Source organism: Acomys minous (assembly GCF_964271855.1).
Source record: "Acomys minous genome assembly, chromosome: 3".
NCBI lineage: Eukaryota > Metazoa > Chordata > Mammalia > Rodentia > Muridae > Acomys > Acomys minous.
Window position 1 is genome coordinate 125743719 of NC_140485.1, and position 14546 is coordinate 125758264.

The 14546-nt window shown below is 41.1% G+C and overlaps 1 protein-coding gene across 3 annotated transcripts in view; it reads left to right on the plus strand.

The window, feature by feature from the left end:
• The window catches only part of ZC2HC1B (zinc finger C2HC-type containing 1B), a 49162-nt gene that overhangs the window by 1309 nt on the left and 33307 nt on the right, over positions 1–14546 (plus strand). For 2 of the 3 annotated variants that reach the window (XM_084777008.1, XM_084777009.1), the window contains exons 2-4: positions 5088–5149; positions 9881–10000; positions 10886–11024. In XM_084777008.1, the coding sequence (XP_084633134.1) occupies positions 5088–5149; positions 9881–10000; positions 10886–11024 (321 nt within the window). The remainder of the gene's footprint in view (positions 1–5087; positions 5150–9880; positions 10001–10885; positions 11025–14546) is intronic. The other variant, XM_084777010.1, reaches the window with a different exon arrangement.

Genomic DNA, 14546 nt, shown 5'->3' on the forward strand with positions numbered 1-14546 from the left:
AAGGTTGACGTGCAGTTGTCACTTTCCTTGTATGTTTTTCACTGAGTATGTGTTTTAAAAGCATGCCCACCTCCCTACACTTCTCTTCCATAACATTGACTTATGGGACAGTTTCTTAGGCTCCTCTGACTAGAAAAAAGTTGGAGGGCAAAACTATGTTACCACTTTACCCTCTTGCCCAAGCTAGTGCCTGGAATTTAGTAAATAGTCTTAAGTGACAGATGGATGATGGATACAGTGTATGACACTACATAAAAGAACGGCTGAAACTTGGGGCTGTCCAGTGATGGAGTCACAAGGGTTAACAAGGAGAAAGGACACCAAGTAGGCGTTATGAACTTCTTTCTTATTATTGAATGTGTAGGTGTACAAGCCACAGTGCGTGTGGAAGTCAAAGGACAGCTTTCAGTTGGGTCTCTTCTTCCACCTTTATGTGGGTTCCGGGAATTGAACTCAGGTCATGTAGCAATCACTTTGACTTGCTGAGCCATGTCACTGGCCCCGCCTGCTGAGTTTTAGTCTTGGTTGAACATTTTCCTGGATTGATTTCAAAGCTTTCTGATTAGATACTTTGGTAGTATTAAGCATGTGTGTCTTCACTGCTGGTGCCATTTGTGCATGCTGCCTTGATATGGTAGTTGCGTACAATCTGCATTGTGATGTCATCACAACCCTTCAGTTGAGAGCAACTCTTGACTCCTAACCCTGCCCACATATTCAATGTTTTTCTTTTTATGTGGTGATAGTGCTTTGCTTTAACGGTGCCTGTTTGATCTAGTTGGAGGGCAGATTCCAGTGCTTTGTAAGTTAGTTGTGAAACGTATAGTAAAATATGTAAGATGCAAGCACATGCCTGTTGTGCAAATAATAGACCACAGAAACAAGTGGCCTCAGGATCCATTTTAAATTTATCTTTCCCTGCTACTCATTTATAACCTGCCTAATCCATTACACTAAACATTAACTCTTTCTCTTTAAGCCACTTATCTGATAACACTAAACACTTCTTCATCTTTGAACGAGAAGCACAAACCTACTTCTTTGGAAGCAGCATTGGCAACTCTTAGTTGAGCTGTCTAAGACATGACCTAAGTCTGACTTCAGCTTCCAGAGTGTGTGCACCTGTGTGCAGATGTCAGCGAGCAAGGTGCTGAGTGACTCCTGGAAGCCTTCACGGGGCATCTGAGGAGTCCTGCTTACAAGCTGCTGCGTGCTTGGCTTGTGATTCCGTGTCAGAGCTCACCAAGGCCTACCTCCACCTCTGTGTCTGTGCAGAACTACAGAGCTAGCCTGAAGTCGTTCTGATTTTTTTAAAACAGTAATACACTTTGTAAAGAGAGAAAGAAGGAAAAGAAGAGGAAGAAAATGTAGTTAACTGTGTATTTCTTTTTGTAAATAACTAAATAAAAATCCGTCAACATGTTATGCACAAATCTTTTAGGTTGGTCTGTTGGATTTTTTTTGGTTTGTTTGTAGATGTGGTGGTGGTAGTTTGGTTGGTTGGTTTCTTGGCTGGCTGGTTGGTTGGTCGATTTTGTTTTCCTAGATAGGATTTCTCTGTGTAGCTCTGGCTGTCCTGGAACTTGCTCTATAGACCAGGGTGACTTCAAATCCTTCTACCTCTGCCTCTGCCTACCCGGCTACTTGTGCTTTTTTTAATTTAATTTAATTTTATTTTATTTTTAGTTTCTCTAATCCAGATTAAAGTTGAGCTCAAGGCAGTCCTCCTGCCTCCTAAGTGTTGACATCACAAATGTGAGCCATTGTACCCAGCTTCATAAATTACTTTTAATTGGTATATTCTCCTTCGTCAGTCAGCAACCCATACCTATGAAGGGCCTCATAGTAAAATGTTGTGCTTTCCAGGTCACGTGTCCTCTTACAAGTGCAGTCAGCAACAATAGATACAAGTAAATGAGTATGGGGGCACTCCCCTAACACTATTTTTAGAAACATGCAGCCTCAGGTGTGGTTCACAGACACAGTTTGCTCACTCCTGTTTTTCAAATGTTTCATTTTGACAGATATACTTAGTTTCATAAAAAGTGGCAGTATACCTGAGAAATCCCTTTCAACCTTAGCCTTAGTTTCCTCCACGGTTCTTGTTAATAGCTGCACTACCACATCTAAACCAGTAAATGTCAGTATAATGTGTGTTCTTAGCCCTGTACTCAATCACATAAAGGGAGATTTTTCTCGTTCTACCATCTTAATCCAACTTCCTCACCCACCAGCCATTCCCAGGGCTTGAGAATCTTGTGGTTTTTTTTTCTGTCATTTTGACTTTTGAGGATTTTACAAATGGAGTCATGTAGGGTGTAGCCTGTTTCACTCAGCATTGAGAGCCTTTTAGGCTATTGCATGGGTCAGTAGTATTCCTTTTTATTGCTGTGTAGTGTTCCAAGGTAGGGCACACTTAGCCTTTTACCCATTGAAGGACATTTTGCTTGCTTGAAAGTGTCCTTTTAAGGTTGTAGCGATTGAATCTTCTGTTTGAATCAGTACAGAGTAGGCGACAGAACCGTATGAGTGACTCAGCTATTAAGGCAGATGCTCTCTTTACGTTTCCGACTTGAATGTCATTGAGAATAGAGTGGTCCATCCATATCCAAGTTTTCATTTGGATCACATCTATTATTTTAAATTCCTTGAATTCATTAAAACTCACTTATTTAAACCAAAGATCATCAGTCTTCTGGAGGTTTGCAGATTAGCAGGGACATTGTAAAGCTATAGTTGAATTTCTGCCTTAATTATTATGGAGACAGACTTGAGTTCAAATCTCAGGATTACCACTTGCAATCTGTGGACTGAGAAAAGTCATTAACTTGAAGGCTCCATTTTCTCCATTTGAAAGATTAGCCCTATCTCACAAGGTTACTGTGAAGAGCCCATAAAATAACCAAGAAGAGACATGAAGAGAAAAGAAGAGAAGCAAATAAATATGACTGTAACACACGAATAAAAATGTTACCTTCAGTAATGTTGGAGAAAATTTTCAGTTTGATTTTTATTTATTTTTATTTTTTTGGCTTTTCAAGACAGAGTTTCTCTGTGTAGCCTTGTCTGTCCTAGACTCGCTTTGTAGACCAGGCTGGCCGTGAACTCACAGTGATCCACCTGCCTCTGCCTCCCCAAGTGCTGGGATTAAAGGTGTGCTCCACCACACCTGGTAAAATGACAGAATCAAGGAGTATTTATTACCAAGTCTGGGGGAGTATGTCGGGGGAAAGGGCGCAGGTAACTTTGCTGAAATTTTTATTTTTAAGACCCAGTTTTGCAGACAACCGAAAAGAACAGGAGGGAGAGTGTTTCTGAGGGCTGAGGCGGATGGCCTATGCTGAGAACACAATAATACCAATTAGCAGACCTGAGAAGAAATTGTTTAAATCAACAACGTCTGTACGGCCTGCCATCTGCTTCCTGTTAAGCAGACCTCCCTTTTTTCACATGGTTCCCCTGTTGGTTTCCATGGCCCTGTTCCCTGCTTCTCCTGGCTTATCACCATCATTTTCTTGGCCTTAAGTGTAAGTTTCCCTAAGGACCCTCTCTCCACTGCTTTTTCCACGACTTCTTCCCTGGCAGTGTCCTGCTTTACCTCACTCCCCAAAACCTACATCTGCGTCCCTCACCCCGACCTCCCTCATCCTGCTGGCTGGACAACTCTATTGAACTCAGTATTTCCAACAGTGGGGTCATTTTTCTTCCTTAGATGAATCTTTTTTTTTCTTTCTTTCTTCAAATCCCTTTTTCTATCCACAGCCCCGCTGTCTCTTCAAACCTCATACCTGCAAACTTAGCATTGTCCCCGAGCAGTCGCCTTTCTGTCATTTCCTCACCCTCCTCTCACTCCCCCAAAAACACTGGTGTTAGAGATTGTTCAGTTCATCCGTCTCCTTCCTTTCCTGTTTAAGTCTCCATCCCAGGTTTTAAGTTAGCATGCCCCGTCCATCTGTAAGGATGTCATGTGAGTCCTCCAGAGCTCTGCGCAGGTACCCGTGAGGACCTGAGTGTTGAGGATGGCCCACTTGTCTGTGAAATAAAAGCCATATTTTTATTCCAATATGAAATCCCTATGCTTAGACCTGAAACTTAAAAAAAGAAAATTTATATACACAAATTCCAGCAAAGCAAAGTACTAAAATGTGAAATCTTAGATGCCCATAATGTTTTGCTTTTCTCTAACTTCTTTTAAAGTAATTTATCTTCTAAACTAGTAACATATCTTCCCGTTTTCTGTTATTTTCCTATGTTGGTCCCACATATGGGTTCCTTTCAGTATATTTAAGTATTTCTTGCAATATTTTTTTTAGTCCCATGGTAGAAATTCAACTATTGTGTGACTTATATCTTTAAGCAGCACTTAAGTTTTCTTTATTTTTAAAGTGCCTATGATTGTGTGTGTGTGTGTGTGCATGTGGTGGCCGGCAGGCCAGATATTGATGTCAAGTGTCTTTCTTCATTGTTCTTCATTTTATTTTGGGGGGACAGGTCTCTCACTTGACCCTGGGTCTCACTGACTGAGAACCCCAGGATCTGCCTGTCTAACTCCCCTACAGTGCTGGAGTTGCAGGTGTAGGCCACCATGCCAGCATTTATTAGAGTACTGGAGATCCACACTCTATCGCTCATGCTCTCACAGCGAGCACATGACCCGTGAGCCCCTTATAGGACACTCTCCTTTGTCTAGAGAAACAGGGACCAGTTTTCCTTGAGACATCACCAACAGTCTATGCAGAATCCCAAAGACCATCAGATTACCATCAGATAATTTGTGACCTTATGCTATATTAACTCTGCTTATGTCTAGTGCATAGTTTTCAGCACCTCATTTACCTACTAAAGTAAATAATTACACTCTGGTTGCCTCAAGTTTGTGTAATTTCCTTGTTTGGTGAGGTGAGAAGTTTATATTATGAAGGGAAACTTGTGGGATTGCAAAGGATCTTCCGAGGAGGAGGAAGCAGGTGGTGAGGATGGACAACTGTGAGGCTGTCAGGCGACTGAGGTCACCTGCAGTCACTCGTCTCTCCTCAGCCAAGCAATTCCGTGAAACTTAACATAATGTGCTCTTGAATCTCCTGCAGATGGCAATCCGAAGTTATTTCCCTGTGAAGTCTGTGGGAGATGCTTTGCAACAGATGTTCTGGTAAACATAAAGACGTTTTGTAGATGTGTTTCATTGGAGTTAAATGAACTGTCAAGTCAGTGAGGAGGCAACAGTGCCAAGATTAAAGACAGATGTGGAGTGTGGAGAGGAGAAGTCCATAACCTATGGCTTTCAGGCCTGGAGGACACTGAGGCAAGCTGATAACGCCCCATTCAAAAGTGACCCTATTAACTACGGTCTCCCTGAAAGCATGCCAGATGGAATGGTCTTGGCACAGACAATTATCCCTTGAGAGGTTTTGGCTCTTCCGCCTTTTCTTTAAGCATCAAAAATTCAAATTTCAAGGCCAAAACACCAGGGAAATTAGCTGGTCGAGAGGAATGAGCATTGAATTTCAGGCATCTGGAAACTTGGCTCATAGCTGCAAATTTGTCACTAATTCTGACAAGTCCTGTAACCTTCCTGTTTTCTGCCTTGCCACGTACACGGAACTCTGATTTCAAGGGGGGTTTATACCATTTGAACAAATAATGCATGGATACAAGCCTGCTCCAAGATCTAATTTTCCAGCTACGAACTAACTGCATGTCAAGTTCCCAGGCTTTAAAGTTGAATAAAAGTTTGGATTATTTCAAACTTGAGGGACACGAGGGACTTCAAACAGAGGGTGCACCCTAGTATTGTAAAGAGGTAGCCAAGAAAGATACATTTTTAAAAGAAACTCTTAGGACAATAATGCAATCATTTTGATATTTTAGATCATGGGATGGTAGATTGAACTTGCAGAATTTTGAGGTAGTAAATTTTGTTTTTCTGGGAAAAATAATAATAATCTGGTCCTCTGGATAAACTGTGATTGGAGCTCCTAAAGCTATCAGTGGAGCTCATCCAGGCCCAGTGTATGCAGTATCTTCCAGCACACGATTACCTGTGCTAGCTAAGAGCTGCAACCCCTAAGAGATATTGAGACCTAGCTGGGACCGCCGGATGGTGACCACTAGATGTCAAGTAGACTTGCATACTCCTGTTTCTAGGCTGTACAGAACACTTGGCCACATGGTCTGACAGCCTCTCCTATAGTTTAACATGGATGACTTGCAGAAGCACAGATTTTTATAGAACCTGCATTTGGGGATCCAGACAAAGCAGCCTTGTAAATGGTAGCTCTTAGTGAAGAGGACAAAGATGTCATGCCCTAAAGGCACAAAAACCAACTGCATTTTCTGGTGCTGTGACGAAACACTGACCAAGAGCAATTTAAGGAGAAAAGATTTTCTTTGGCTTATGGTTCCAGATAGATAGAGGCCATCATGGCCAAGAAGACATGGCATGGAAGGCAAGGTATGGCCACAGGAGCAGGAAGCTGGCTAGTCACGTTTTATCTACACACAGGAAGCAGACCAAGTGAACAGGAAGTAGGTCAGGCTTGATAATAGACTTTCTGTAAGGTTCCACCTCCTAAAGGTTCCAGAACAGCCTCACACAATGCCCCCACATGGAAAGGAGTATTCAAATACATAAGTGTATGGGTGACATTTCTTATTCAAAGCACCATACCATAACTTTATGACTGGGATACCAAACAGAGGTCTATGTGTTTTCCCTTTTCTTTTTCTGTTAGAAATGTTGAGTATTTAAAAGATTACAGGTTACACCATGGACTGAAACCAGATGCTCAAACCACTGAGCTAAGCACAAACTGCCCTGAGAAACACTTAAAGAAATGCTCGACCTCCTTAGTCATCAGAGAAATGCAAATCAAAACGACACTGAGATTCCATCTTACACCCATCAGAATGGCTAAGATCAATAACTCAACTGACACCTCATGCTGGCGAGGGTGTGGAGAAAGAGGAACACTCCTGCATTGCTGGTGGGAATGCAAACTAGTACAACCACTTTGGAAAGCTATCTGGTGCTTTCTCAGAAAAATGGGAATAGGGCTTCCTCAAGACCCAGCTATTCCACTCCTTGGAATATACCCAGAGGATGTACTACCACACAACAGGGACATATGCTCAACCATGTTCATAGCTGCCTTATTCATAATAGCCAGAACTTGGAAACAACCTACGTGTCCCTCAACAGAAGAATGGATAAAGAAACTGTGGTACATTTACACTATGGAATACTACTCAGCTATTAAAAACAAGGAATTTCCAAAATTTGTGGACAAATGGATTGAACTAGAAATTGTCATAATGAGTGAGTTCACACAGAAGCAAAAAGAGCTAAATGGTATATACTCACTTATATCGAGACACTAGCCCAAGGTGTACGTCCCCATGAAAAACTGTACCTACCAGAATAATGGGTAAGAGGGGAGGACATCCTATTGAATCTTTAGGTGTGAGAAGCCTGGGAGAAAGAGGAAATGGAAGGATCCAGTGGGTCCTGGAAAACTACAGGCGAGTCTGGGCCCTGGGGTCCTCCGCAAACTGTGGCAACAGCCAAGGAAAAAATAGGCAGTAAAAACCTTGAACCCCTACCCGGACTAGCCGATGGACATTCTCCACTGTTGAGTGGAGAAGAAGATCTAACTCTCACACAAACTCTGGTGCCCCATATTTGATCATGTCCCTTGGATGGAGATGCCTGGTGGCACTCAGAGGAAAGATAATAGGTCACCAAGGAGAGACTTGATACCGTATGAGCATATTCAGGGGGAGGAGATCCCCCTCAGACACAGACATAGGGGAGGGGAGTAGGGGGGGGAAGTGGGAGGAAGGGAGGGATGGGAGGATACATGGGATGGGCTAACAACTGAGATGTAATATGTATAAATTAATAAAAATGTATTAAAAAAAAAAAAAAACAAAAGAAATATAAATATTTTTTACAGCCATTATGCCAAACAAAATGGAATGATTTCAAAATTTAAAAAAATAATTACCCTCATGATTTAGCAATTTCACTTCTGCATTTCTATCCCAAAGAAATGAAACCAGTATCAAGATATCTACACACCCATGTTCATTTAAAAATCATTCACAATAACCACGAGGAAGTATTTTAGATGTCCATCAAGAAATGGATGAAAAAAAAAGACATTTCAATATATACACACACAACTAAGCACTACGTAGTGTTTATGAAAGAGGAAATCCTGTAATGTGTGAAGACATGGATCAATTTGGAAGGCCTCGTGCTAACAAAGTAAGCCACACGCAAATGCTGCGGGATCAGACACATTGTGGAATCTAACATCACAGAGTCCACATAAAGAGAGTTTACAGGGGTGATCCCGAGGCAGAGAGGTAGGAGAAACGGGGAGAAACTGTACCAAATTATGTAGCTTGATGAGCAAGGTCTGATGAGGAGCAGCATTGCTGATTGGTGTGTTGATTTTATTGTCACCATTGCACTATAATTACATATAGTAAGCACGCTGTACACATTGGACAGACTTAATCTTTGTCAACTAAATAGTCTATAGTTTTCAAACCCTCTTGTAACTCGCTGGGTCAAACTGCATGGTTCCCTGTTTGTTGCTAATTCTTCTAGCCTTGCCTTGTTGACCAGCTTACATTAATTTAGGCAATTTCCTTGCCCATCAATGTGCACCAAGAATAAACGAAGGAAGCTCTCTCTCCTACTTCGGGGAACATGCTAAAAATGTTCCATGCCTTTCCGTGTGCTTCTAACCTTTCATTTCTTCCTGTCTTGGTACAAGTTAAACTTCCAAGCAAGGCCTTATAAATCAAACTCCAGCTCATGCGTACACCTTGTGGTGGCACTCGTCACAGCTGACACAGCTCATTTTGTGTCTCTGTAGTGAGAATTCTGGAATGTTGGGTTCTTTCTTAAAAAAAAAATTGAAATATTATAAGAATATGTTTTTGTTTTAATCCCCGGTGTGAGGATATGTGACTGCCTCAGACTGTCCGAAGCAGCTGACTATGATTTGCCTCGTGCACTAGCAGGGGAATGGTTTTTTGCAGCTGCAGATAATTTCTGTGATTGTGTGACATTTGGAATTCTGGTTTTTTTTTTCAGGAGGTAAATAAATGCTAGAGCGCAAATAGCTATAAAAAAAAAAAAAAAAAAAAAAAAAAAAAGATTACAGGTTAAAATAAAGAGAATATAGCCTTTTATAGAATTCCAGATGTAAAATTAAATGTAAACTCTTTAGCAATTGTGTTAACTTTCTGCTATTGGAGCAAAATACCTGAGATAGCCACACTAGAAACAGAAAAGATTAATTTTGTCTCAGTTTTAGGGGTACCCTTTAGCCTGACTATTTTGGTGCTATGCTTGTAGCAGTAAAACATAAAGAATCCAGAACTTTCCCACTCATAAGCAGTAAGCAAAAGAAAATTAGAAGGGGCCCTAGTGTCATAATTCCTTGAAAGGGTACACCCTGATGACCAAAAATCCTCCCAGTAAGAATTCATCTGTTTTGCTGTTCTGTTTTTCAGACAGGGTGTCTTTATGTAGCCCAGGCTGCCCTCTGCTCACAATATTCCCTGGGCTTTCCCAGAACTAAAATAGAGGCCCATGCTACCATTCTCAGTTTAGACCTCACCTCTGGAAGGTCCCACAAGTATAGGAAAACTGTAAAAGCATCTCTTGTCTTTTTCTAAATACAGTACTGAGCTGTCTGACACGACTGGGAGAGCTGACAGATTTGGTCCACTGTGGCGTTGAGTTAGAGAATAGACTAAGTTCTGCGGACACTAGCCAGTCACTGTCCTGGGGACTAAGTATGTAGTCACTAAAACTTGATGACAGTACATTTTCCAAATGAAATTTCTACCCTTCCTTGTTTAGGAAAGACACAGACCGATATGTGAAAAAGTATTCAACAAAAAACGCAAACCCTTCAGTTCCTTGAAGCAGAGATTACAGGGAACAGACATTCCCACTGTGAGTAAGCCTCCCCAGTCCAAGGTATGCCAACAATTCCTTACTTCTCATTATAGGAAGTACATTTAAGCTGGTCTCTTGGCTCTCTGTTTTCATTTTTGCCTGATAAGGCAGTGTAATGGCATTTCGATATAATCCACCTTTAGTTTTCTGTACAATCTTAACTTAGATTTCCAAATAAATTTCAGATACTTTCCAGATGCCAGATGTAGTTTAAAAGAATCCTGTTTACATTTTCATTAGAATGCCTTTCAGTCTAGAAAGAGGCCTGGGAAGAAAGTTAGTTTTTCCCCCCTTCTGAGATAAGGTTTCACTAGATAGCTAAGGTTGGCCATGAGCTGAGTAGAGAGCCCAACTAGCATGAAGTTTACGGTCCCGGTGCCTCAGCTACCTCAGTAGTGGCATTGCAGGCATGCACTCATACTAGTGAGAAAGTTACCAATGGGACCAGCAAGATGCCTGCCACTGCACCTGACAACCTGAGCTCAGTCCCCAAAGAACCACATGGTGGAAGGAGAGAACTAGCCCCTGAGATTGTCTCCTGACATTCCACATGCGCTGTGGTATATATGTAGTCACACACAAGAACAGAGAAAAGAATGTAATTTTCAAGCAAGATCTTAAGAAAGCCACTTTTAATCTTGCATCTGTCTTTCTCTATAGTTTTATGGTTTCATTGTTTCTCTGATTTTTATTTTGTGTCTTTGATACTGCTATAACTTTCAAATGTTATTGCTGTAGTTTCCAAACTTTTAAAAATAAGTTCTTTTCAGGGCATTTTTTTTTTATTTCTCTACAAATTACATGATCCTATTTATTATAAGCTTAAAACCTAGTCATTAAAAAGAAATCAGTTGCTTGGTATGTGGTCAAGGATAGTAGATGTTGCTTTGGTTTTGTTTTTCACAGGTTCAGCCTGTGAGGAAATCTAACTGGAGGCAGCAACATGAGGAGTTCTTGAATGTGATCCGATCCGCGAAAGAGTGCACTCTAGCCATTAGAGAGGGCCGGCCTCTCCCACCTCCTCCCCCGCCAACAGTCAACCCAGGTGTGTGGACAGCTGGCTTGCTTTTGAGTCCATGGTTGACTTTCAGTCATATAAAATGACAGTAACAATGACATAGATGTAATTTTATCCATTATGCAAGTAAATAGATGCAGCACACATTACCCGTTCCTTCCAGTTCACAAAGCTTCTATGTTTTCTCCTGCCTGCTCAGCCATGAGACACTGTCCTGAGCTATCATGACACATGGTAGGGTCGGTACATTTCAACAGCTGTTCGCAAGTGCTAGTCTCATAGAGCTAAACATTTGACGTAGTTTAAGTGGTTTCACAGCTTTCTTTACTCCAAGCTTTGTGTTTTGAAACTTTTCAAATCTGTAAGAGGATAGAAAAGGACAGTAATCATTTACCTGCATTCTGGAGTCCGAGATTGTTGGCAGTCCTGCCTCTCTGTCGCTGTCTGTCTGTCTGTCTGTCTGTGCTGTCTGTCTCTTTCTGGTTCTCTGTCTTGCCCTCTCTCTCTCTCTCTTTCTGTCTCAATCTCTGTGTGTCTGTCTGTCTGTCTCTGTGTCTGGTTCTCTGTCTTGGCCTCTCTCTGTTTCTGTCTCAATCTGTGTGTGTGTGTGTGTGTGTGTGTGTGTGTGTGTGTGTGCGCGCGCGTGTGTGTGTGTGTGTGTCTGTCTGTCTGTCTGTCTGCCTGTCTGTCTGTGCTGTTTCTGCTCTTTCTGTTTCTCTGTCTTAGCCTGTCTCCGTTTCTCTATCTTAATGTGTGTGTGTGAGTGTGTGTGTGTTTGTGTGTCTGTCTGTCTCTCTCTCTGTGTCTGTCTGTCTGTCTGTGTGCATGTGTGTGTTATTGGGTCACATACCACACACATAGACACATAGACACACACATGCGAGCGTGAAGATGAGAGGACATCTTTTAGAAGTCATTTTTTTAAATTCCTACTCTTCTGAGTCCTAGAGATCAAACCAGGTTGCCAGCTGGTGGTAGGACCTTTACTCATGGAGCCATCTTAATGACCATGGAAGAAGTCTCTAAAAATGAAGTTTTAAATATCAATGCTTTATCTTTGACCACATCAGTAAATACCTCCTAAGCAAAACACAGATTCATGTTTTCCAAGTTATGTAAAGAATGTTTTTTAAGGTTTTCCTCACACCCCTATCCAGCCAGAATCCAGAATCTAGTCAAAGTTCAAACATTGCTTTCTGTTGCCTTTTCAGACATTTTTCAATTTTCTGCTACATCTTTGCCCAACCATTTAACTTTTACAATTTGCTTTGTTCTGTGTTTGTCTGCTTGTTTTGTTGGATTAATGTTTAACTTATCTCTCTATCCCATCTTTCTACAAGTTGGAGGTTAGGGATAGGGGTCAGTTTGATTAATTTTAATCTCTTGTCTAATGTGAAAATTGCAAATATCTTTCCCCTGTCCTGTATCGCCTTTGGGTTGTATCAGTAATAGTTAAAGCACAAAATTTTACATTTGGAACTATTTTTTTCTTTTGTTGTCTATACTTTGTTTATGTTACAGCCAAAAATATCACTGCCAAATATAATGCCGACACTGATCCCCTGGGGAGTTTTTGGTTTGGGGAAAAGGACCTCACGTAGCTCAGGCTGACGTCACACTTGCATCCTTGGTCTTGCCCTCTCCACCTCCCAATGCCGGCATGACTGGTGCACACCGTGCTGCCTGGCTCATTGTGTTAATTCTTCTCAGGCTCCGGGTTTATTTGGAGGTGGTTGGTGTTTTGGGGTTAGCATTTGTGTGTAATGCAAGCATAAGGCTTCAATCTTATTCCTATGCACACTGATAACCAGTTTGTTCAGCAAATCTGTGTTAAAAAAGACCACCCATGACGGTGATGAGAAGTGAATGTGGGAACCATGCAGGACATCAGTGGATCTCAGCCTGTGTGTCTTGATGCTTTGCAGGGTAGCATGTCAAATATCTACATTCCAATTCTTAACAGTAGCAACCTTATTACAGTTATGAAGAAATAACAAAAACTATTCTACGGTTGTGGTGTAGTCACCACAACATGAGGAAATGTATTAAAGCATTAATACAGAGCTGGGCCCTAGCACTTAGGAAGGCTGAGAACCACTGACATGTGTAATACAATCAGTCAAAATGTTATCATGAAACCAAAACTTTGTACAATGAATATACAGCAATTTTTAAAAAGTCTTTTTTAAAAAGCCATTCCTCAATTCTTAAACAGTATCAGTAATCTTATTAAAAGTTGCTTATGGCCCAGTAAAGTGGCTCTGTGCGTAAAGGTGCTTGCCACTAAGCTGAACAATCTTTGTTTCTTCTCTAGGACTCACATGGTAGAAGGAGAGTCTCACATACTACACACACACACACACACACACACACACACACACACACACACACACACACAAAATTAAATAATCTTTAAAATGTCTAGAGTCAAGTACCTGTACTTTGAAATTTTAATCTTTGTTCTATACCATTCATCTGTCCCTGTCCTTATGCCAGGACGGGCCCTATATTGATTACCATAGAATTAAAGTCTTAAAACGGAAGGCTCCAGATAGAAAAGGCTGTTTGGGTTGTTTGGGGTCCTCTGACATTCCAGATAAGTTTTAGGATTTTTTCCCCCTATTTCTACCAAAATGTCACTTTGGGGCCTGGAGAGATGACTCATCAGATAAGAGGGTTTATTTATTGTTCTTTCAGAGGACCCAGGGACAGTATCCGGCACCTTCATGGTGGCTCACAATCGTTCTAACTCCAATTCCAGAGCTCTTGCACTCACATGGTACTCACATAGACAGGCAAGCGATCTTGGTTACTTTTCTATTGTTGTGATAAGACAAGGCCAAGGCAATGTAAAGAAGAAAGAGTTTATTGGTGCTTACAGTTTCAGAGTAAGAGTCCATGACCATGAAGACAGGGAGTGAGGCAGCAATTAGGCAGGCTCGGCACTGGAATAATACCTGAGAGCTTGTATCTTAAGCCACAAACATGAGGCAAAGAAAGCTGATTGGGAATGGAATGGGCTTTTCAAACCTCAAAGCCCACTCCTAGGGACACACCTCCTCTAACAAGGCCACACCTCCTAATCCTTCCCAAACAGTTCCATCAACAGAAAAACCAAGCATTCAAATATCTGAGCCTATAAGGGGCCATTCTTATTCAAATCTCCACGTACACACACACACACACACACACACACACACACACACACGTATACATAAAAAATAAACAATTTATTTTTACTGTTACTTTGGAATTTTAACAGGGATTTCACTAAACCCTTAGATGACTTTGGTTAGTATTATCATTTTAACAATATTGTTTTCCAGTGCATGGACACAAAAATGGCTTTATATTTATCTATGTTTTCTTCTATTTCTTTCACCATTTTTTTCTATATAAGTCTTTTGCTTTCTCACTTAAATTTATTCATTTTTAATACTTCTTGGTTTTATAGAAAACAGAAGTTTTAGCTTTATTCATCTTTGTTATTTCCATATAAAAAATGCAGCTTGGTTTTGGTATATCAATTATATGTCCTGTAGCTTTGCT